The following is a 24,090-nucleotide window of genomic DNA, read 5'->3' as shown; positions in this document are numbered from 1 at the left end:
AGAAAGCGTCATGGCGGTGGACCGAACCCTATGGCTCCAGAGCAGAGCGCCCTGCAGACTGCGCCACAGGGCTCTCAGTTAAAGCGCAGTTACAGGCTCACTGTCTCTATCTGCGTGTACACTGGAGCTGGACTCCCCGGCCCTGCTCAGTCTGTGCCAACCCCCCACAGAGCAGAAACGGTCCTGCTCCTGATTGGCTGGCAGTCCCACGAGGTGATGTACAACCGTCACTACCGTCGCCCGAGGGAGGGAGGGAGGGGTGTCCGCCTCATCACCGGGGGAAAAGTGTAAATAAATAAGTAATGCTGCTCCATCGAACTGCCGCCCCCCTCCCTAAGATAGCTAAAGCACGGCCACTAGCCTCAGCACAAAGAATGGAGAAGGGTAATCTGAGCCAAATGAACTAAATATAGTCTCTCACTGTGGGGGACAGGCCCAACGAACAGAGCAACTGTGTGGGTCTGACTGCTAGCCACCAGCGGGACCATCATTTCACTGCCTTGGAGAGCTGCGGAAACGTTACTGAAGGTTCCCCCTCCTGTCTGTTCCATGACACTGATCACAAATGCAGAACCTGAACCACTTATAACTGAGCTGGCCTGGAGACGTATACGTTAAAAATGTTGATTATTCACTACTCGTCGTGCTGCCAACTTGAGAGATAGAGTACCGCAAAACCCATGCACTCATCAGCCAGGAATATGATATTATATTAATTACTGCACAATACTGACAATTCATGTTTATTTGACATATATCAGTAAAAACATTTTAAAGCAGTGAAGAGAAGAAGCAGTGCGAGTGTTCCCATGGAAGAGCCAGAAACTCCAGGTGAGTCTGCGATGCTCACCGAGACCGGCCTGCACAGAGGCTGGGATGGGGGGGGGGGGGGTCTGGTCACATTTATCATATCTGTGCAGCACCTTTGGAATGAGTCTGAGGGGTAACGCAGTGCCTACAAGCAAACACACACACACACCTACAAACACTCTCCCTGTGGGTTCTCATGAACGCTTCAGAGCAGCTCACAGCCCCAGCGGTGTGTAATTCCGTTTGCGAGCCGGTCCGTTATCGCACCCCACAGAGACAGGCATGCGCGGAATCCAGGCGCATTGTGCGCGGAATCCAGGCGCATTGTGCACTGCCCACCGCATGCAGCCGCAGCCCGGGACACGGCCCTCTGCACCCCTGGTCCTCAGCACTGTATTCTTGAATAAGATGTGTAATTGGAGTATAATAGCATTATTCTTTGATAAATAATGAAAGCAGCCAGGACGTAGTAGTGCCATTATAGTTTTGGGACCCCATTGTATAAATATAAAATAGTTTTGAAGCAAAAATTGGTTACCTAGCAACCTACATTCAGGCTATGAGGCATCTTTGACAATGGCGCAGCTCAGATGAGCCCAAAGCAGGGTAATCCTGAATCCGCCAGGCTGGATTGCAAGCTTCTGATTGGTCGAGACATGCAAATGGAAACCACTGAGGAGGACGTGACTGTTCCACAGAGAGGGCGTGTCCTCTCTCAGCTCGGCTTCCTGAGTAGAAACATAGGGCCCCTCCCCCGACCCACCCAGAGTAACGCTTCAGCTAATCATTTCTAGCATTTCCTCTGTATCAGAACAGGGCTGGACGATATCTCTAAAAACCATATCACCATGCTGCCACTTAAAAATGTCAGGACTGGCGATTACAGTACATTCTAGGATGATTATAGCCAAAGAAGTGACAAAGGGGCGATGTATGCCCGCTATGGCCAGTGTTGCATTACATCGTCCCATCCCGCGGCCTACATCTACTGATACCAGGTCTTAAAAAACAAGTTATTTAACCAACCCGCCTGACAGGCCATCAGCAGAAGAAACCTGAATACTGAACAATGCGGAAACCAGAAGAGCATTTATAATGAAGTCCCTGAGAGAGAGAACTGTGACTGTACGGACTGTTCAGAAGGGCCGTAAGCACAATAACCTCATCTCAACGAGGACAGCCCGTCATTAAATATTAACCAAGCTAATAAGCAGCGCGTATGCTTTGATACGCTTTTAAAGCACGTTAACTCTGATAATACGAGCCTAATAAAGAGCCCGGTTTTGGCAGCACAGCTACAGTGATAGCAGAGTCAGCTCACCTAGCCCAGCACATGCATTATAATCCAGCTCATAAAGAATATGGTGATTACTCAACACCAACAGCCAGTCACACATACATTACAAAGATACTTTCCACTCCAGCTTCAGCACAGAAATATCCAGACTCTTCCCAGTGTTGATATTATACAACACCATGCTCATCTGAGAGACCAGCCTCATCCCATCCCCTAAAATATCCCAGCCCACGGCTCTGCTGCCACCGCAGCCCCCTCCGTCACAGCTGATCAATACATTATTCACACGAGTACAAACCTCAAAGCTTCATATAAAGAAATACATGCTGTAGCAAATGTGATGTGAAAACGTTTCCGCCACTGCAGGAGTATGTTGGAGAAATGCTGGGATTTTCACTCAACTGAGGGGCCTCTCATCCTCCCATAGAACTGATGGGCAGGAGCTCAGGAGGGGAACGGGGGAACCTGAGGAGTCTCCACACAGTAGAACAGGGGAACCTGAGGAGTCTCCACATAAGGGGAATCTGAGGAGTCTCCACACAGGGTAATCTGAGGAGTCTCCACACAGTAGAACAGGGGAACCGGAGGAGTCTCCACACGACAGGAACCGAGGAGTCCACACAGTAGAACACGGGAACCTGAGGAGTCTCCACACAGTAGAACAGGGGAACCTGAGGAGTCTCCACACAGGGGAACCTGAGGAGTCTCCACACAGTAGAACAGGGGAACCTGAGGAGTCTCCACACAGGGGAACCTGAGGAGCCTCCACACAGGGGAACCTGAGGAGTCTCCACACAGTAGAACAGGGGAACCTGAGGAGTCTCCACACAGTAGAACAGGGGAACCTGAGGAGTCTCCACACAGCAGTAATGCCAGTATGTAGCTGCTGCTCTCAGGGAAGAGTCAGTGGCGTGGGCCCACCCACAAATTCCAAACAGACGCGAGAGAGCGAATAACGAGTAATTACCACAGGAATGCAGGGAAAAGTTGTTTACCACTTTGTGCATCTGACATTCCAAAAAGACGGGGCAAAACTGAGCAAAAGAGCGCTCCAGGAAACTCCAAATTGAGGATCTGTATTTATCCTGAGCCCAGGGCACTTTTTCCACTGGTCAAGGAGCATCTTCCTGCCGTGTAACTGGGAGTGGTACTGCAGTCAGGGGTCGGCCCCGTTTTTCTCTGCCTGTTTATCAAACTGCCCACAGAGTTTACATTCACAGTTACACTAGCATTTGCTTTAGTACATTAAAAACAACGGGTAAGCATTAAAAACAACACGCCTGGATAACACGAAACATGTTAAATGGCCAAAAAAGTGGTAATATTGGGTATAGCAAAAAGAAGAGGAATAGTAGTAGCAGCCGACATGGGCTCCAAGCTACCCCAGCAGCAAACAGAACCACACACGCGCACGCGCACACACAATGTGGCTGTGTGTGGACCCAAGAAAGCACATAGCTGACCGTAACCGTTTAATTTCATTTTGATTTGCCCTGATTTAACCCTTACCACTGAACAGACGGCAATAAACTTTTGAGTGTTACCACTTCAGTTGAATGATAATTCAACTTGTGTTGTCATTGTAATTGTACTTCTTTCCAATTATGTCTTTTTTCCTGCTGTAACACCCTTCTACCATGCTTTTAATTTAGCATATTGATGGTACGCTTCCTTCCCTTCTTATTTTAACATACACTGTTGTTTGTTTTCATTTCTGCAGTTCACTTAGGGATACAAATGTATGAATGGTGAAAGGATCAAATTAAAATCTACTTGTGAATGCTCTTCTCCAGTTACCCAGCAGGCCGTGAGCGCCCAGCTCAGATAAATGAAAGAACGCAGGCCGCTTCTTCCACGATTACATGCCTGTCTGTGTTATCAGCATCCCTGCTGCGCGTTCACAGATTTCACAAATGACATCATCAGACTGTGAAACATGCCCAACTTAGCCCTGAGCCAATTAATGACCACGGCCCGTAACCAAGCAACAGCCAACACTGCAGGTGTGTTTTATCTGACGTATCGTATCAAGGAATATAACCATCTGTGGCTGAGGAGTCACTGAAGCATCCAGACTGGGCAGTGCATCTCCCTGCCGTGTCTGATTTGTGCTTCAGTTGAGCTCCACTGGGTTCATGTGGAGAAGGGCTGTGGAACAGATTCCCTCAGCCAGCAACCAGGGACAAACCAGCACTGCTTTTACTCTCCATCCCGTTCAACACAACACAGGGCTGAACCTCATTCTACACTCAGTCCATTTATCCTGTTCACCACATGAAAACATCCATTGACTTGATATAAAAGCAAACTTGATAATCCCTCCATATGCACTCAATGACAGGGAACGGCAGGGAGCAATGAGGAAACTCAGGACTGAAACAAGACAAGAGGTATTGAGCTGGTTCTTGTTTGCTGGTTTTGTTTGCTGGTTTTTGTTTGAAACCCTCACTGGTCTACACAGTCACCGATATCCCCTCACTTCCTGCACCGATGCCCACGCGGGTCCTGCCACGCCCTCAGAGACAAACGCGAGCGCTGAGACCGCGGCGAGCCTAGCGCTGGCTACCGTCACGGAAACGAGGCGGGGCTCATGAACCATGAAGCCCCGCCTTCACAGATGCCACCAGACCTGCAGAAGTGTTCCAGACAACAGCCTCTCCCCTCCTCTCCATTTGTGTCTCCAGACTAGAATAAAACCACCAAACCTTCCAGCACCTGATTTCATGTTATGATACGAACAATGCACATCACGAGATGAGCAACACGCCATAAATAAACTTGTGCTAATGTACCGGACACCTTTGCTAACCAGAATTGAACTAGCTTCAGCCTGCAATGTTCTCCAGATGGCAGTAGGAAAAAACACTGACCTCAAGAGACTAAACTGATCAGAGCACAATTATTACACCTTAAAATGTACGGATGCCTTTGTGATAGAATTTTTTTAATAAAAAGAAAAACTGTTGAAAAGGTGCAACAGTTCCCTGAATAAGCATGAAGCAGAAGTAAAACTGCACTCTGCAGCACTGTACGCCTGTGCTTTTAGGGATGTGCTGATGCGCATTAAATTCCCTCCCTGACGGACTTGTTTTTCCTGCAAGACTCCACAGGTGTCAACAGGTACAGGCCATTTCAGGAGGGGATGGTATGAAGGTTGTGCCTGATCACCTGCCTCAGTTGGCAAGGATGAGTCATACAGCGGAAAGCAGAGGAGTAACGCACAGTGAGCAGCCAAGCCCAGTGATGAAGCGCACACTTACTCTAAGGGCTCAGCCCAGGCCAGGTACGGCAGTGTGCAGGGGACACACGTCTGTCACGCCCTCCTGCAGTACAGTGAGAAGAGGCGAGCCCCGCTGGAGTACGGGGACTGTGGCAGGAGAAGCCAGGAGGAGGTCTGGCAGAGCGACCGCGCCAGCTCGGATTTAAGAAGCGTGAGAGTGCTAAAGCGCAGGCATGGGGAGCTGTGGCAGGGGCAGTAGGCCAGCTGTGAGAGCGTTACGCCGTGACGTGTGTGTGGCAGCAGGCGGGACAGCAGGCCCCGCTGTTAAAGAGGAGAGCAGGGCTCCAGTGGGCGCGTGCGGCCGCCTCGTTGGGTTCTGGGCCTCACACGGGTCCTGGCGGGGGGAAGGGGGGGGCTCTCCACACGCCGGGACTCTGACTCAAACCCTGGAGTGGTGCCAAGGCCCGGGAGCCCGCGAGGGCGTTTCCACTGGAAAACTCCTCCGAAAATGCGTTTCACATGCGACCCCTCCATCCCCCTCCCCCCCCCAGACCCTGCTCCCTTTTCCTGTCCTGGACATCCAGATGCACATCCACTTTCGCTTCTTTCCAAAAAGTTAAAGGGGTCCCGCTGGAGAGGAGAACGTCAGCTGACCCAGGCACTCCTGCGCATGGCGCAGTGCACGAGTGTAGAGAGTCTGAAACAGACCGGCTTTACAGGCTCCGCACTGCCGCCCACACACCCGCCAATCACCCCAGGGCTCCGCCCACACACCCGCCAATCACCCCAGGGCTCCGCCCACACACCCGCCAATCACCCCAGGACTCCACCCACACACCCACCAATCACCCCAGGGCTCCGCCCACACACCTGCCAATCACCCCAGGGCTCCGCCCACACACCCGCCAATCACCCCAGGGCACCACCCATACACCCGCCAATCACCCCAGGGCTCCACCCCAGCGCCTTTCCTCCTCTGCCCGCATGTCCTCCATGCAGTCTTCATGTGATTAACCTGATCACAGAGAGCATGCTCACTCTACAGCTCAACAGTTACAATACCCACACCCTCTCGTGAAAACTGGGCAATCAGACAACGCATTAAAAACGCTTTGGTTTTGCACACAAAAATGAGCGGCTTGTGCATTTCTGCAAGCATGTGTGGTAATATAAGAGAGGGTCTGTCAGTGTTGGGGATTCATTAAATTCATTCGCACTCTCAGGGTCCCCACCCTTCACAATGACATAAGCTGGCCAAAGGCAGTTAGGTCTTGTGGTATTTGAATCAGTTCCAAATGACCAGCTTTTTACTGTAAGATATCCCAGACTGCTGGCTGTGAACTGAACTCTCCAGCTTCAGCCCACATATGCAGTTATAATCCACACGAACTGCATGAATGCATTGAGAAAATGACAGAACAGCTTATTTTTGGAAGGCAGAAAGAGAAACCTCTGGCTTCTACCTCTAACTTACCAAGAGCTCTCTCCCCACACTGAGAACCGGTTCAAGTGCCACATACTGCACATCCAAACGGCATTTTTTCTGCACTACACACACATTATTCAGCCAAGCGTCTGAGGTTCAAACACACGCTTTAAGTTCATGGCCTTTGAGGAGATGTAGCAGCAAGCGGCCTGTCCAGCACACAGAGCGCGCTCCAGCACCGATGAGCTCTCTCAGCTAAAGGAAGGGGAGAAACACCAGAGAGCAAACGGCGGCGAGGCTGAGCAGAATCCCGATTTCTGTAATTACACAGCCTTTCCCACAGCTTCCCGCTCCGAGCTGACATCTTCCTCCGCGTTCGATGGCCAGCCTGCTGCCAGAGCCTGCAATTACATCCGTGTGGTGAGAGGAAGCGATTAGAAACCTGTCTGCCCGCCTTGTCCTCAAAGTGACTCAGAGGGAAGTGCAAGTTTGTTTTTAAAAATTGAGGGGTGGAGGACATCAGGCCCGAAGGTTCATGCGCCGTGTGTGTGTGTGTGTGTGTGTGTGTGGTATGCAGTGTGTAGTGTGTAGTATGTGTGTAGTGTGTTGCGTGTGTGTGTGTTTGTGTGGTGTGTGTGCGTGTGGTGTGGTGTGTGTGTTCCAACTGCCAGATGCATCCCCCTGCCTTAGTCTCTCGCACACACACACCTTCCTATTGCTCAATAATTACTCAATGAATATTTTTTCCACAGCGCTTTCATTATGGCTACTTCCTGGCTGAAAACGCTACACCATCGCCACATTAAAGAGACGCAGCAGAGAGGGTGAGCGCCACCCTGCAGCTGATTCGACGGCCAGCATTGTTCCTTAAAACCCACATCCTCCATCCATGGCACTGGGCTATCTGCAGCAATGTGCTCAACATCCCTCAATCTCAAGTTCACTACAAGAGCGTAACAGAAGAGATCCAAGTATGGCAAGGGTCTGCCTTTGAAAAACAATCAAAGGAAGAAAAAAACGAACATAAAAGTGGACATGCACAAATTATGTTTTCAAAGTCGCTTATAAACTGACTGGGAAACCAACAAGACCTGAAGCAGCAACTTTGGGAGAATGAAAAGACATTCAGACAAGACGGGTAAAGAACTGAAACATCACAGTGATTTAGATAAAAAGCAAAACACACAGCTTTGTGCTGCTTTTCAGTCAGAGGACACCCAGAGAACACAGCCCGGCGGACTGATAGATAAATGAACCCTACAGTACGGCGTGCGTGTGTAAACGCAGCGGCCATGGCGGCTCTCTCCTGCAGAGCTACCATAGTCAGCGGCTAGCCCGGCTGGCAGAAATCCACCGCCTGCGGTGAGGAGCCCGGTCGTCCGGCTCAGAGCTGCTGAGCTGCACTGCCCGTCAGAGCTGGGCCGATGCCCACAATACCACAGGGCATAAAAAACTCCAGAGCACCCACGCCATTAGTGCCCCATTTTTAGAGTGCGTGCATTAATAAGCGCTCATTTAAACAGCATGTGCTCCTGAAGCACTGACACAGTTTACCAACATGACGCTGCGATACGCAGAGCAAACGCCTCCGGGGATGAAATGACTGTTAATACACACTGCTGTTAATACACACTGCTGTTAATACACCGGGTGATTCTACCGGAGAGCCGATTAGGCAGGGGGAGAGAAAACGGAGGCCCAAGAATCGTTTGCCAAAAACATGAGGCAGCTCCAGTGCGCCAGTATGTTCACGTTATACATTAAAAGGGGAAACCTGAGGACTTAAATGAGGTAATCTGATGACACGGCCAAGGAAGGCAACGCTTCAAGGCACCGTGTGCACTTTATCATCCTGCTCAGTCTGCTCAACAACAAAACAGACGTTTTTAGAAGTACATTTTTGACTTTCATCGCCTGTCAGGAAATGTCCTGCACCGTTACGTTTTTGTCCTGCGCCCCTCAGGGATACACGGAGTCACACATTTTTCATTTAAAATTATTTAGCATTTTAAATAAAAGCAGAAAATATGTGGGCCAGTCATCACATCACACCAAACAAGCAGTGAAACAACATAGGTGGTTAGCTAGCTGAAGTTGCAATAGATCCGTTCTCGCTAGCTAGCGGTTTGGGGAAATGGGCTGAGCTATAAAGGAATGCAGGCAGCCTCAGTACATAACAGAGTGGAGCGTTAGCCTACACCTGAGTGAACTCCGTCAGGCAATGCAAGAAAAAACCTGTTTGCTGTAGGGAACGAAACCTGAAGCAACGCGTCACCGGTGAGTCCCAAAACTGCAGTGTGGCAACAAACAAGCACGTCACTGACCACATTCTGCCTAAAACCCGCTGCACCGCTGCCAGAGGAAAGCACCTCCTCAAATATTTATAACACAGACAACGCAAGCGGAGTGAGTTACCAACGGTCAGCAGAACCGCAAACGAGTTCACATGCCAGCACTTTGCTGTGCCTGCCATTAAAACGCAGTGCCTTTTTCAGTGATGGCGCAGGTGTGAAAACGAGAGCAGCGACCGACCCTTCGGCCCGTGGTAAGGGGACGCAAATTCCTGCCGCCTATTTTCAGCCCTGACATCACAGCTCTCACTCTGCTGGAAAATGCAGAGCAGTGAAGGGCAGCTGCTGGGTTCAGACCCCTCTCGGTCTGAACAGAAGGCAGTGAGGGGGTGGAGCCACGCTACTGCCAAATCAGCCCCTCTGCCCCACCTGTCTGCCCAAAGGTAGGCTAAAGACCAAAGAGGAGGTCAGGGCTCTGTGCCCTCTAGAGACCCTGTCCCTGAAATTCAACAGCTCATGTGCCACCAAAACTCAAGACTACCTTAATGCCGGCGATTTAACGCACATCATCTCTGTTCAGTGAATTATCACCACAGCCTGTTGTACGAAAATGTCTCGAAAAATCTTTTCAGTTTCCTGGCCTGGGACACAGAAACATGGTCTCACACGGCACAGAGCAGGACACTGACAGACTCCTGGACCTCTGGAATTCAGGAAACAACTGAAAATATTTCAAACAACATTTCCACATTTCAAAAAAAAATACAACACCAAGCATAAACATTCAGCCAACTCCCAACATGGTCATGCTACAAATTAAAAAGTAGCCAACCAAGCAAATAAACTGCAAGGACATTTTGTTTGCAGTTGAACAACGCAATCTCACTTTCACACTGAATTTCAGCGGCCACAGGCCACATTAATCAGCAGTGGGACTTAAGGCGGCAGTGTACTTGATAAGACGGGGAACTCGGCTGAAATAGAACCACAGCCAAAAACGGGGCCGCATAAAAACGTACTCATTAAAAAAAACTACTCATTTTGGCGTTGAACTGTCCATTCAGCAACAATAGGGAGGGGGTGCAGATTCAGATTCTGTGGTTGTGGTTACCACGGGAAACACAGAAGCGACAACTTTGCCACACCAAACACAGAAAACAGTGGCTGCGGTGAAGGGGTAGGAGTAGAAACTTTGACAGATGGAAGTTCACAGTTGCTTTAGTTTATTTAGCACTGCATAAAAGAAAAGAAAATGGTTTTGCACGTGCATAATCAGACGAGGAGACAGGACCGAGAGTCTGCGTAGCCACTGCAGAGTATCATTTTCTCCACAAACGAATCGTTTTACGTCATTTCGTTTGTACGAACTAGCCAAAGCTAGTTTCCACAGCAAGTACACTGCACGCTTTAGCCTAAATATACTGTCGAAAAAGTCAACTGCCCCATTAGTCATTTTCAGCCACAATAAAATTTAAAAGCTGTACAGTTTGTGTCAACAGTGAGCGACAGATCATGCACTGAACCACTCATAACTGAGTTTGTTCAATGTGAGGTCTAACGACTAACAAATAGGCTATCACTGGATAAAGGAACCGCTAAGTGGCCTACCCTTAAGCCAGAACCAGAATAACGGATTCTGAAAATGCTTTTTTTCGTCTGAGGATTCAGTCTAAAGGCAAGAGCTACCTGGTGAGTGAGCCCAGCATGCTTTAGACCTAAAAAAAAAAAAAAAACAGATGTTCCAAACAGAGCTGACTACTCTTCATCACCTCCTTAACACGTTCACATTTTCAAAACAAAAATAAAGGACAGAGCCAACAATTCAGGGCTGGAGGGTACCCTGGCCGCAGTTTCGGGAGAGCAATTCAACCAAAATGCGGTAAACTGAGCTGTAACGCTGAGCCAGGTCCCACACACTGCACTGAAAACAGGAGGGAATTAGTGTCAGCATCCACCCCACAGACACAGGATGTTCCCTGCACTGCAGTAAAATCACAGGCTTTATTTTTATTTTTATTATCCAGTGCCGTTTGGATTAGACACAGGGAATAATTGCTTACTGCACTGAACGGATCACCAAAACACACTCAAGACTCGGGAAGCGCGGGTGGCATCAGGGCAGCAGTGATTAATGACTCCCACCCGCGCTTTCCCATGATGCACTGGGAGCTCGTCTGGGCACTGGGACTTACCAGGCAAATGGACGGGGGAAAAGTAGGGGGACTTTACAAGAAAAAAGTTGAAAGATTTCAGGGGTGCTCAGCTTGGAACTCCAATTAAGACTAAAGAGCATCCATATGAGAAAGGAAAGGGAGCACTATTGACTATTAATTGCATTAAGAAATTTTATTTCATGCGATAAACATCTTCAAACAAATACAATTTCTTCATGCAATTGACAGGTCTGAATAATGGGATTTCCGAGTCCACAGGAGAGCAGAGAGAACACACTTCACTGCAGACAGACTGTCTGTCTCAGGGGTGCACAAGTCTCATCCTGGATCACCAGTGTGTGCTTGATGATTTTTGCTCCAATTACCCTGTAGGCTGTTTCTGAACCACTGAACATCTCAATACTGGTTTACCTCTATATCAGACTGCAGTAAAACATTTCCATGAACAATACGTTTTAAAAAAAGAAATCCCAGGTCAAGGAATGGCTGAGCCAATTAAATACTTAAGCAGAAGTCAGCACAATCATTACCACATGCCTCTGATCTGCCAATCAGAGCCAACCCTTTCCCCAAGTCTCTGACATCTCACAGGAACCAACTTCACTCCACGCAAAGCACACCTGTATAGCTAGTCCCTTTCACTTTCATTTTTATCTGTAAAAACATTACACTTCAGTCCCAGGGAATGACATTTCCCTGAGACTGAAATAGTGGGTCAGAGTGAACTGAAACTCTACACACGCTACACCAGAGAGGAGCAGCCTGCCACAGAAGCCAGTGTAGAGAACACAAGGGGGATGAAAATGAATTATGGACACAGACACAGAGGCATACCCTGATGCAGTAGAGATTCCTGCCGTATGGTTTCTGCGGCAGCCCCCCCCCCAACCCCAACACCAAAATGATGTCATCCCACTTCAAATGCAGCACATGCTGGTCTCAGATGGTGAAGTGCAGACCGCGCGGAGCGTGGTTTATGGAACGCGTGAAAAGCTGGCTCTCAGACCAGCTCTTCAGCATGGCAGCAGCGAGGCTCTAATGAGCCCGAATTCTTCACTGATCAGCAACAGACCCCGAGAGGCCCGGAATGTTCTCTCCGGACGGCGCTGCCGTGACGCTGGCCTCCGTCGGACCTGGGAGCGCGGGACCCGAGTGAGGCCGGCGGGCGGGCGGCGGGGCCGCGGTGGTCCCAGGCTGGCGATGCGGGCCAGGGGGGTCTTGGCTGGCCCAGGCTGTGTGACTCAGCCTTGGCAGCAGAGGCAAAGTCTTCCCTCTGAGGTCCCCTTTTAATGCAGTCCCTGAATAACCCAGGGAGTCCCCAGGAGGTCTGTCCGTTTATCCCGCTCTGTGACCCAGCAAGCGAGCTGCACAGAGCCCTGAGACGGGCAGTTACACATGTGACCCAGCACGTGGGCTGCACAGAGCCCAGCGACGGCCAGTTACACCTGTGAACCAGCACGTGAGCTGCACAGAGCCCAGCACCTCCCAGTTACACCTGTGACCCAGCACCTCACTACGAACACCACGCGCAGTTTCAAACAAAATGACACTCCAAACAGGAATTTTTCCTGATTTTGAGGCACACTATCCTTGTTTGTGTGTAGGTTACTGAAAACATTGTTTCTGACAGAGAAGTAGAGCAGCTCAATATGTGACCTGCAAAAGAGGACTACTGTCAATGTTTTAGTCATTCAAGACCATCATCTGGATGGACCCCAGAGGTCAATGCCAGGCGCAACAAGACCAGGTTAAAACCTAGCATATGGCTGGACCTAACACACGTGATCCGGCCGACCAATGGTGTGACTTCATCACTCAGTCACTCAGTCACAGACATTCGCATCTGTAGGGCTGGCCCCACTGTTGCGGTCCAACCAAAAAAAAAACAAAGAAATAAATAAATATGCATACATTTCTAAATAATCAGTAAAAGATTTCCTAAAGAATTAGAGGACTCATAACATCAATTCAAAAGACACCTTAAAGGAATGCCCCAAAAGATTACTGTAGTTCATTCGTGGAGAAAGTAAGAGCGATCCCTTTTACTCCTAGTCTTAGGAAAAAATGCACTACTTCACAAAGCAGTGCCAAACCAAACAGAGCAGGGGCATTAAACATGCTGGCACAGCACAGTCCTAATCCTCCTTAAGGCTTCACATGGAAGAGCGTCAGACGTCAAACGAATGAGCGTTCTGCTCCTGGACTGACAGGTGAGGGAGACGCTGTCTGGTGGCTTCAGAAATCAGGACTGTAGAGAGTACGGAGCAGAGTAGATTCATCTACCCACCCCACACCCTGGTGACAGTACGAAGCACGAAAACAGAAAAGAAAATTGCATATTGAAAATTGCAGATTGAAAGCGTTGTTTGATTGACACCCTGCGGATGACACTCAAAGACGCTCTAGGGAGAAACGGAAGCCGACCCGCGTGTCACGATGGCAGGTCAGGAAGAAAAGTGCCGAGCGTTGAGAACAGCGCCGCAGTACACAGGGGGAAGAGGACGAACGTCTTTCTGAAGCGTGAGGGCGGCTCTGGGAATTCAGCGCCGCTGCGGCCCCGCCTTTCCCCGTCTCCACTCCGCCCGGACGTCCAGAGCGACGCCGTTCGCCCGTGCCACACCAGCGCTCCTGTTCCAATGCAAACGGCCTTGACCAAATATTAAATATTGCACAACGCACTGCATGAAGGTCACTTAGCTCCATGGGCTTGCTATTTTTCTCTTGAGTCTTAAAACCAACCGTGCGTTTTTTACCATTTGCTAGCAGGTGTTAATGAATATCGTGACGTTTGGCTAACCATTAATGGCTTCCTAATTGGTAATGTATGACAGGTTTAGCGAATGGCCTACACGATTGTAAGTTTCACAAGCTAAAATCCAAGCCCAAGCATAACTACCCACAAGTGTTTATGAGTGTTTTCTTATGAGACTGACAGGCTCGGTGTAGGGCAAGGTAGCCTGTGCAGCCAAATCACTACTTGACACCACCAGAATACTGCCGCCACCGACTAGCAATGCAGAATCTTTACAAAAACACTGTGTCAAGTGTAAGCACTGCACAGATCTGTGTATTTGTGTTGAACAGTAGGTCTGGACCTCCTTCATGTGACATCTGCATCAAATGACCTTTGTGGGGGAAGGGGGGCAGGTCTATGGTCTGCGCACAAAGCATGACAAACGGTGAGAGGGCGAGGCAAAAGCAAGAGACTAAAAAAATCAAAGTAAAAGTTTCCTTTGTGCAAAGACTGCTATTCTCTGGTTACTTCTACAGTGCGTGAGTCATGGAGGGCCCCACCTATCAGGGATAAAGCCACTTTTCAGCCCACCCCCTTACTTACATTCTTCTAGCAAACCCAACAATTCCAGAATATTTTTCAACACCGAGCCCAGTTCTGCGCAACTGGTGCTATTTTGTAAATCTGAGCAGATGAATTATTTTTCAGGATTAAAGAAGCCGAATTCAAGGGATACCTGGACAGCGCTTAACATTGGAAAGTTGAACATATTTAAAACAGTTATTCACAGTGCCAGCACTCATCCACATGACTACCTGTCAGCCCTTTCACAGACTTCACGATAACTTAGAGCGCCTGTACTGTCACTCCTGACAGGAGGGCTATGAAGCTGAGCAGTAATCAGAGCACAGTGCAGGGGATGAGGTGCTGCTTAAAGTAGGCGGTGGGAAGTAGAACTTTTTGAGCAAAAAGACGCAATGAGAACAACTGAAGAACAAAAACACACAGTGTTGTGTGTTCTCACGGTGCAGTGTGCGAAGGCCTCCAGGGAGAACTTTTAGAAAAGTTCTTTCTTGTTGTCCGACCTCCCCCTCTCAGCTATTGGTCCAAATATCACATGGTTGGTTACGTCACGGTTGAGAGTTCAGAGGGCAGACTTCAACCTTCTTTTCCGGTTCATTCATTGCCAGTACTGTACTGCGGTAGAGGGCAAACGTACCATCTCCTTCGTCTTTTTTCTTCTTTTGCATAGTTAGGTAAACTAAAGCCACTTTGAACTCCTCTATCTGTCTCTGTCGCATTTGTGCTTCTATCACCGCCGCCATTGTTGTTTTGTGTTGTGATCTTGCATAGCCCTTCTCTTTATACATCCATGGCATAGCCGCGAGACGGAGGTCTGGGCGAGATTCCAGCCCCGGTTAATAGCTGCCTCGTAATTATTCTGCGCACCCCAGCAGCGTGGAGTGACATTAAACGGTGTGGTGTTCTCACTGAGTATACCGACAACGGTGTTCGTGGACATGTTCACTGGTGGTTCTCAATCCTGAAGTTCTTTCTTCTTACTGAGTATACCTCCAGCTTAAGTCTGCCACCGGTGGGTTGAAGAACACTGTGTGCAGGCTACTACACAGGACCTCTGGGTCTCTGCTTTCAGCACATCTTCCTTATTGAAAACTGCGCCAAAAACCAAAACAAAACACCGATTCCCAGAATACACTGGTCATTAAGCAAAGGATAATGAGACTACATAACAGGCACTGGCTATTTACCCCCAAACATTTAAGATTGTGTAAATATTACTTAATAAGTCTGCCTCTACCTCATGTTCCCTCAAACCAATAAATGCACCGTATATCATGTCTGAAATGACCTTACTGACAGAAGAAATCTTCAAACATGTTGCAACACTGGGCTTTACATAACAGCCAAAGAGAGAGAGAGCTTATTAGTGAACCAGGAATAGCCCTTAAAGAGACTGAAAGACAGTACTTTCCAGCTAAGGACTTCTTAATTTACCTCTATTTTTAAAGTTGGACTTTTGCCATTTGCACAATTTAAAACACTGGAGAGAAATGCATTCATTGGAAAAGCATCTCATTCAACCTGATAAAACCAATCAGCAAAGGACAATATAAATATATATTACGATGGAAAATATCTGCAAAGAGAATAACATACAGCACAAATGCAGAGAACCTGACACGACTGAGACCACCCGTATAACTTTCAAGCAGGCCTTCAAGGAGGAGCAAATATACCAAAAAAGTAGATTAAAAATTTTTAAAGCGTCCAAATCTTATAAAAATACCCACTTGCATGTTATCCTGGTCCAGGTTTGTCCAGGCAAGCTATTACCACCTGGGACAATTCCCATTCCTACCAATCAATCAATCAATCAAACTTTATTTATAAAGCACATTTCCGACAGTGGGTGGAACTCAATGTGCAACAGTTAAATGTGGGGGGTTAAAAGAAGCCGCATTCTCCTGTCTGAGTCACCCACAACTTGCAAGTCAGTTACCATAAAGGTACAAGACCTGGGGCACAGGAGTGTGAAAACCTAAAATTTGAAGAAAATCAAATGAAGATCAAAGATAATTTGTTGCATAAGTGGATAAGACTGTGGGAAAGTGCATGACACCTGGAATAGCCTACCTCGAATTAAAACAGATTAGCCGAGTGCCACAGAGCCTGCACTAGTAAATAAATGTCTTAGCAACTACAACCCCTGCCTATAGTGAGGAACCGTGCAAGAACATCAATAAGGACCACAGGAGATGTCTTTCCACTCTCAGACACAACGAACATGCAGCAATATCCAGAAAACGAATACATCAGGGAAAAAAGAAAAACGTAATTCACATAGGCTACTATTTGACAAACCTTTCAGATAAGTATAAAGGCAACAAACAAGTTCATATTAACCCCAACTCGACCAAAAAGGTCAATGCCTTAAAATTATCATCTGTAAATTTGAGAGGGAGCCTATTTGATCCTACATTGTGCGACCGCATTTTGCCTCGTTTATTTGGTTTACAAAAAAAGGTTTTAACGAACTTACCACTGATCAAGGACATGCAATAAAACTATTGCCCAGGATGAGTGAGGAAAACAGCCGGCATTTTCCAAATATACAGCATGGCGAAATTAGCAAATAAATATGACAACCAACTCCACGGCATTCCTCCAACCGGATTCAATCACACGGTCAAGAAAGCATCACCTCGAAAACCCACGATGCCGGTTTTTACGTAATCCGCAAAGCAGCTATAAATAATTGACGTCTGTGTACACGAGCACCGTATGGGAGCTAAGCAATGTGCGGGTGAGCAACAGCCAGCGGAGCGGGCTCTTGTTAAAAAAAGGGAGGGAGTGAATCTTATTTGACAGTCTATAAACAGATATCCTACCAGCTGCTCTTAAAAAAATCAGAGCTCCATAACAAAGATTTAACGGTCTTTCATAGTGACCTCCGGGTCATGTCCTACACAGTCAATAGGGTCGGTGCGACGCTACTGCAAGCCCCAAGCGTACTTTCATAATACAAATGTATGCAAAGAAAAAGGCGGAGCATGAGGACCACCACCTGCTGCAGGGATACTGTGCAGCAGAAATGCGGTTCCTCGTAAGCTACTAGGATAGCTACACGTTTTACATTTTAGGAGGGCGTTTTACTCACTGGGCTACCCATTTTTTCTGCCACATACAAATACGTTTGTTCTTTAGTAAGCTAGAAAGTTACTGACATCCACCGAAAACCTTGTCTAGAGCTCACGATCATGACACGTACCAAGTCGTACTGATCGCCCAGTTCCTTGATCTCTTACGGCCTGGTATATTTCCACCAAGTCGTCCAATTTATCAGATATACAACGCGCCTTGTTAAACTTGGTTTCAAGCGACTCATCGAAAACTGGCCAGCTAATAAAATAGCAAGCTAACGTGATTAGTCTGGCAGCGGCCAGGCACCTTTCCAAGACCCAAAACGTGATGACGTTCCACATTCTTCCTACGATCCATCATAACATCTCCGAGGTATGGTTCATCGTGTACAAACAAGCAATCACACATTTCACAAACGTACGCGGACCAGTAAGACTTGTTTTGCGTGCATATCTGGTTGAGATTTTGCTGAAACCTACCTTGCCCGTCTTGTGATCGAACCAGACGAGAGCATGATTCCTTGACAACACCTTGCAGTCGAACGTTGCGTTGTTCTGGGCTGGGCGACAACGAGCCACAGAGCGCCCGATCTTGACTGGTTCGTCCAGGTAGACATGGCGTTCCTGAAAGGGGTGCGAGTTCGGGCGGCAGGTAAAAACGGCCAGCGCTGAAGGCATTGATGAAAGCTTGGGAGTGTTACTCCAACCTGAGACGAAAGACAGGGTTTCTTGATCCAGACTGGCAAAGTTTTCAATTTCCTTTATTAGCCAATTAGGTGTGACGGCTAGCTAGCATTTAACTTCGCCTTTTATTAATGATATCCCACCGCCTTTGGAAAAAAATCAGACTACAAAAAACAAACATTTGACACAAATAATTGTTTCACTAGCTAGCTACATAACGTCCAACAAACGTCAAATCCTCCATGTGCAGGTCATTAATCCGTCCAGGAAGGTCTCCATATTGTCACAAAAAAAGCAGCGGTGGTCAAGTGGGTACACAATTCCATAAAGAGGTGGAAGCTACCTTGCTACGGTTTACCTCACAGGTAGAACGCTAATAAGCTACTAGTTAGCTAACCATAGGAGACTTACTCTGAACTGCAGTTTAGCTAACGTTAGAGGACCCCCAAAAATAGCCAGTAAAGTAGTGCGAAATTAAAGCGTCTCAGTTCAATACACCAAGACACTTAATTTCCTAACGTTAATATTCTGTAAAAAATAAATATTTTAGTTAATAAGCTAACTATAGCTACCTGTTTTTGGTTGATGACCGCATCCCCCCATTGAGCTAGCTCGGGCTAGCTCTTCACTTGGCCCAGCTCACCCTTGCTGTAGTTAAAGCTATAGCTAGCTAGCTGCTACCTTGCTAAGACATCCGCAATCCGTCAACATTAATTACACGCGTTCACCTAGCCACATATTATGCTGTCAAAATTTATATCAACAAATCGTCCTCCCTCCAAAATACCTCACAGAATAGCCAAGTGGCTAAAGAATATATATTTTTGTAAACGTTTCTATCTCCTGCAAAAGCAAAAACGCAAAGCTAGCTACCACTCCCCACGCCGAAGCTAGACTGCTGGCTAGCTAGGTGGCTAGTTGGTTTCAGCACATTCGTCCTTTGCACAAAATATCATTTTCCTTGGGCACAATTATTGAAAGAATCACTGATAAGTTCTAGACGACGCGTTCTGCATGTTTTAGAATAAATTCCGTAAGTGTGAGGAACGTAATGTCAGCCCCGTTGGGCCTATTCACAAGTTCGGTTTAAAATCCTTCCCTCTCTCGCTCGCTCACGGAGGCAGTGAACGTAGTTGCAGTCTGGCAGGACTGTCGTGAACTTTCTGACCTGAAAATCAAAACAAATCCCCTCCTTTTTAGCAAGTAGACACGGAAAACCAAGACACTTGCTTGCAGCCACACACAATGTCTCTTCCAAATATTCTGTAACCGATCCTGCCTTAAGCCATGGGTTGTCTTGCAGATGGACGATTCAGCCAATTCACAATCGAGACGACCGGCGATGAGCTACTGCCCACCACGGTAAGACTGAGGACAAATTCGAACAACTTGTCCTCCTCCGCAAGTAACGGCCGCCATACTGGAAATGAAATGCACTCAAACCGGGCTGCGCCGCCACGCTCGTGCACGAGACATTTCCAAATCGTATTGGTGAGGCGGGATCTGTACTCAACATTGACATGTATTTGACCAATCAACAGCCATATTATGTTCCGTCGTTTAGCCAATGCTTGATGGAAAGCTCAGTTCTGTGGTTGTTTCTTTTGCTGGAACGAATGAAGCGGAATGAAGTTGGTATTAGGTCTGAAATATTTTTTTTTGCGCGTTGACCAGTAAGCACCGTGGTTTTAACTACTAACCTGAAAGAGATGTGACAGTGATCACAGCGTCAAGATAGTATCCAATGTAAAATTTTTGCAGGAGACCAAAATCGAGACGAATATACAAAATGAAGATACCAGTTGTTACCGTGTGGTTACTCATTCTGTAATACACAGGCCTACCTGTTGTCTTATGAAGACAACCCGTCTTCCATTCTTTTTGTATACAGTTCACCCTAATACTCGAAAGAAATGGTTGAGTAAAAGTTAAAATGAGAAACACACATTATGGCTTTTCTGACTGTGTTGTGGCACTTTCTTTGTCCATAGCTGGTCCTGACAACATGTTTAACACTTGGGAACAGCTGGTCTCACATGTATAACAACATACTTAAAAAAACAAACCTATTTTATCAATATGTTATCTGGGCATAAGTTATTCAAATATACATTAAATATACTCGGCAAGTGCCTCTTAATGTCTATTGGTGTTCGTAATAGTCATGTATTAAAGAATTGGTGTTCGTAATAGTCATATAGTATAATAGTTATGACTATAAAAGAGAGAGAAAGGTAACAATGAAATTAAGATAAACATGCAGTGGAACTGAAAAAAGTTTGAATGCCGATTTCATATTTATTTGATCAATTTTTTTCTTATATACACTGTGGTATGTGTCAATCCAAGCTAAATATCTTATAATAAATTATTTTTTTGAAGTGCACTGACATGATCTCAAGCTGAACTGTGTGGAGAACTGTAAATTATTTATATGTTATCAGGTACAGGTATTAAATTAAATGGTTCCTTGTATTGCACTCAAAGAAAACAAATTTATAAGTGTATTTCTTTTGTTCAGTCACTGTTAGTGGGTAGAACTGAGATCTTAATCATTATTATATCTTACAATTATTATGATAATGATCTCATTTATAATGGCAGTTACTATGTGAAGTTGATGTGGATGATAGGGGCCTCATACTAGCATACTAGCTACACAGCTGAATATAAATGTGTGATACTCAGTTCAAACTACTGTTTGTACCAATAAAACCTAATGTCCAGAGGCCATGATAGAGTACTTCCTGGAGTTAGAATGATAAAGTTCATCAGGACCAAAAAAAAAGCCAAATAGCTAAAATTAGAGGAGTTGGATAAAAGAGGATATGGCAGATAGAACACAAACAGCTCAAAGAGAAGAACACAGGTTACCAGGGCAGTAATCAGAAATTTCAACATGGTGCCCTCAGAAAATGACCCCTCCCTACCCCCCACCCCCTTCCAACCAAACCCAACCCCCAATCCTTCTGCAGAGAGGAGAGCTATAGAGAGCATGCTGGGTGCTAACAGCTGTCATACCAAATGGGACTTGCTGGTTAGGGTCTAATAGCGTCTTGGGCAGACTAATCTCTTTGCTCTGTATTGTGCCTCTTACAGGGCTTAATGGATTTGCTCCCTTTTAATTGTAGCCTCACCACAATGTCAAAATAACTGAGGAGTTAGGACTTTATGCAGTTTAATACATTTTAAGGTCAGACATGGACCATTTTTAAAAACACTTGAGACTGGGGCAGAGGATTGGTTCCTTATTGAGTGTAATTTCCCAAAAGCAATTATTTTAGCCAAAATGATTACAGAAGTGTATTTTACATGGCAAGCAAACACTATAAGAGCAAGAGATAGGCACAATCATATTAGTGCCACATCAAGAAACATTTCTGAAAAACCTGAGTGTGGTGTGGGGATGGCTGGTTTAAGCAGCCACACCTGTCCTGGGCCAAGCTAATTAGACCTGGCTAGTTATCTAATTGGTTTGGAATTGGATAATTGGCCAGGCTGATTGGACCCAGGAACAGGGGTGGCTGCACCTGTGCGTAGTGAGGCAATCAGTGCGCACAGGTTAAATCTGCCATCCCCACCCACACAAAGGGAGCCTCTGTCATGACTGTTTTACATCTGTGCATTTGGCTGTACCATCTTGCCACCCTTGTAAATAAATATGGACTGTTTGAACATCATCGCCCTGTGTCTCTGTGCTGGAGGGCCCTGTGGAAAGCCACTTTGGTGGCCTGTGGCAGGCTTGTTTGCCACACTGAGATAAAGGGAGAGAAAGAATAGTTCGGTTTTTTGTACATGTAGATCTAAATTCCAGATGACTCATTTTGCTTTAAGTCTATCAGCAGTTTGCATAATTCAATCCAGTCATGAAATATTACATCACATTTTCCCTAATTTTAAAACGTTGATTTCATTTAGTAATTTAGAAAAGTTTTTAACAGAAACAACAAAGAACAGAATGAGGTAAACATAAACAAGTATCTAGAACAGCAATCAAAACAGATAATCTGAGAACATGTAAATGTGGTACATCTCTGATATGTAATAAGGCATGACAGGGAAATGTAGGTTAAGCTCATCCATTTTTACAGATGTTTGTTAGCATGGAGCTGAAAGACAGCATATAAGATGAAGGCCAGTGATGAATTGTTTGGCCAGATAGCCTGAAGCATTCAGACTAAGCAAAAGAATGGTTGTGTTCACGGTACAATGAAATGAAAATATTATAGGCAGTTTGAATTGTGAGGTATATTCTGTGGTATTTTGGTGCATACACATAGCCATATCTTACTGAATCTGCAAAAACATTTTCTTGACCTTCCATGCACAGGATAATTTCCTCACACTAAAAGATTGCCATAAATCTAGTTTCTCTTTTAACTTGAAATTTATTTTACACAAGTCCTCCCTGCATTGTTTCATCACTCATCCACTCACTTCGAGGAATCAAAAGGCCCTTTTCATATTTCATTCAGGGACCTTGTAGTCTCACAGGATACCAATAAAGTTATCATGAGCTTTGAGACAAACACTTTTGTGCCTTACTATTGACCAGAAGCTGTTTGAATAGGCTATAGTAGTGTGATGATGATGATGACTGCCTGTGACCCATCTTAGCTGCACTCCTCCACCTCCCTACTCTTCTCTCACTGCTGACAAATTTTGACGTCCAAAACAAGCACAACTCACTCTCCTCTCAGCCTCTTATTCCGGATGTCCCTGCTCTGGATTTGCTTTCTTATCCCTTGGCTTTTGCTCTCCTATCGTCTCCTTTCCACCAACATCTGCACTCTCCTTCCATTATATAATAGCATAGCCAGAATCCAGAATCAAATAACAGAATCCTTCTGTTCCACCCCTTCTCCCTTGAAGCTGAAACCCTGGACGTCCTTACCCTACATATCCTCATTTTTCAGAGTCCTCCTTCAGCCCAGGCTATTTATCTGACAAAAGGTTCTGCCTGGTCCTGCTTCTCTCCAGAAACCTATTGGAAAACAATAAGCAAACAAATTCCTTATGTATGCCATCACAACCAAACTCCTGCCAAACTGGTTTTAAATCAGATGATTCCAATCAGACATGGCACCTACTGTACCTATCACTGGTGTCCTGCACTATAAGCAAAGGGGTTCTCAAAAATCCTTTGTAGTCGTACTGCTGGATCTATCTACAGTCCTGCCCCTACCTCTTTCTGTTCCAGTCATCTGCACTATTGTGCAATTGCTGTGTTGAAATGCAATACAAACCGAAGCTAAATCATGTGCAACGCAGTAATTTTCTATGTGCTTGTCTGTACCAAAATACACCAAAAGCCATACAGGGTACTACAAGTGAGCGATCACTAATCAGAGGAGAGGCACATCTCACATTACTGATGACAACTGGTAACCTATGGTCATTACAGAGTAGCTGTTGGAGTACTTATGCAGCAGTAACCAGAGGAAACATGCCTAACTTGAGCTTACACTATGCTAGCCAGAATTAGATAATATGGTTGAATATGGTTGCATTTAAAGGCAGCCATACTGAAACTCCTTACAATCCTCTGAAATACAGTGCTGCACACAACACACCCACTTACTGAATGGTTGTTACTGTGCAATGCACAGAAAGCCTGCATGTTCCTAACCATCTGTTCCTCTTAGACATTCATTTGGTCCATTTCCCCCCACGCAAACATGGACATTTGCAACTCCCTCCTGGAATAGCCTTCAGGAGCCTTGATCTGTATTGTAAAGTTGGGTGACTGCAACGTGCCTAGCTGCACAGTCCCCTCCTCTGCCGAAGGCCAT

The 24,090-nt window shown here is 46.4% G+C and overlaps 2 protein-coding genes across 2 annotated transcripts in view; one reads left to right on the top strand and one right to left on the bottom strand.

Annotated features, from left to right (window-relative positions):
- Window positions 1-18,401, bottom strand: part of slmapa (sarcolemma associated protein a) — a 69,759-nt gene extending 51,358 nt beyond the window's left edge. The window contains exon 1 of the mRNA XM_064305858.1: window positions 18,095-18,401. Within this exon, the coding sequence (XP_064161928.1) occupies window positions 18,095-18,292 (198 nt within the window). The 5' untranslated portion in view covers window positions 18,293-18,401. The remainder of the gene's footprint in view (window positions 1-18,094) is intronic.
- rps23 (ribosomal protein S23) overlaps window positions 1-24,090 on the top strand; it is a 223,989-nt gene that overhangs the window by 137,909 nt on the left and 61,990 nt on the right. The window lies entirely within an intron of this gene.

Source organism: Anguilla rostrata, chromosome 13, assembly GCF_018555375.3.
Source record: "Anguilla rostrata isolate EN2019 chromosome 13, ASM1855537v3, whole genome shotgun sequence".
NCBI lineage: Eukaryota > Metazoa > Chordata > Actinopteri > Anguilliformes > Anguillidae > Anguilla > Anguilla rostrata.
The sequence above is the reverse complement of the archived record's forward strand: the minus strand, read 5'-3'. Positions and strand labels throughout refer to the sequence as shown.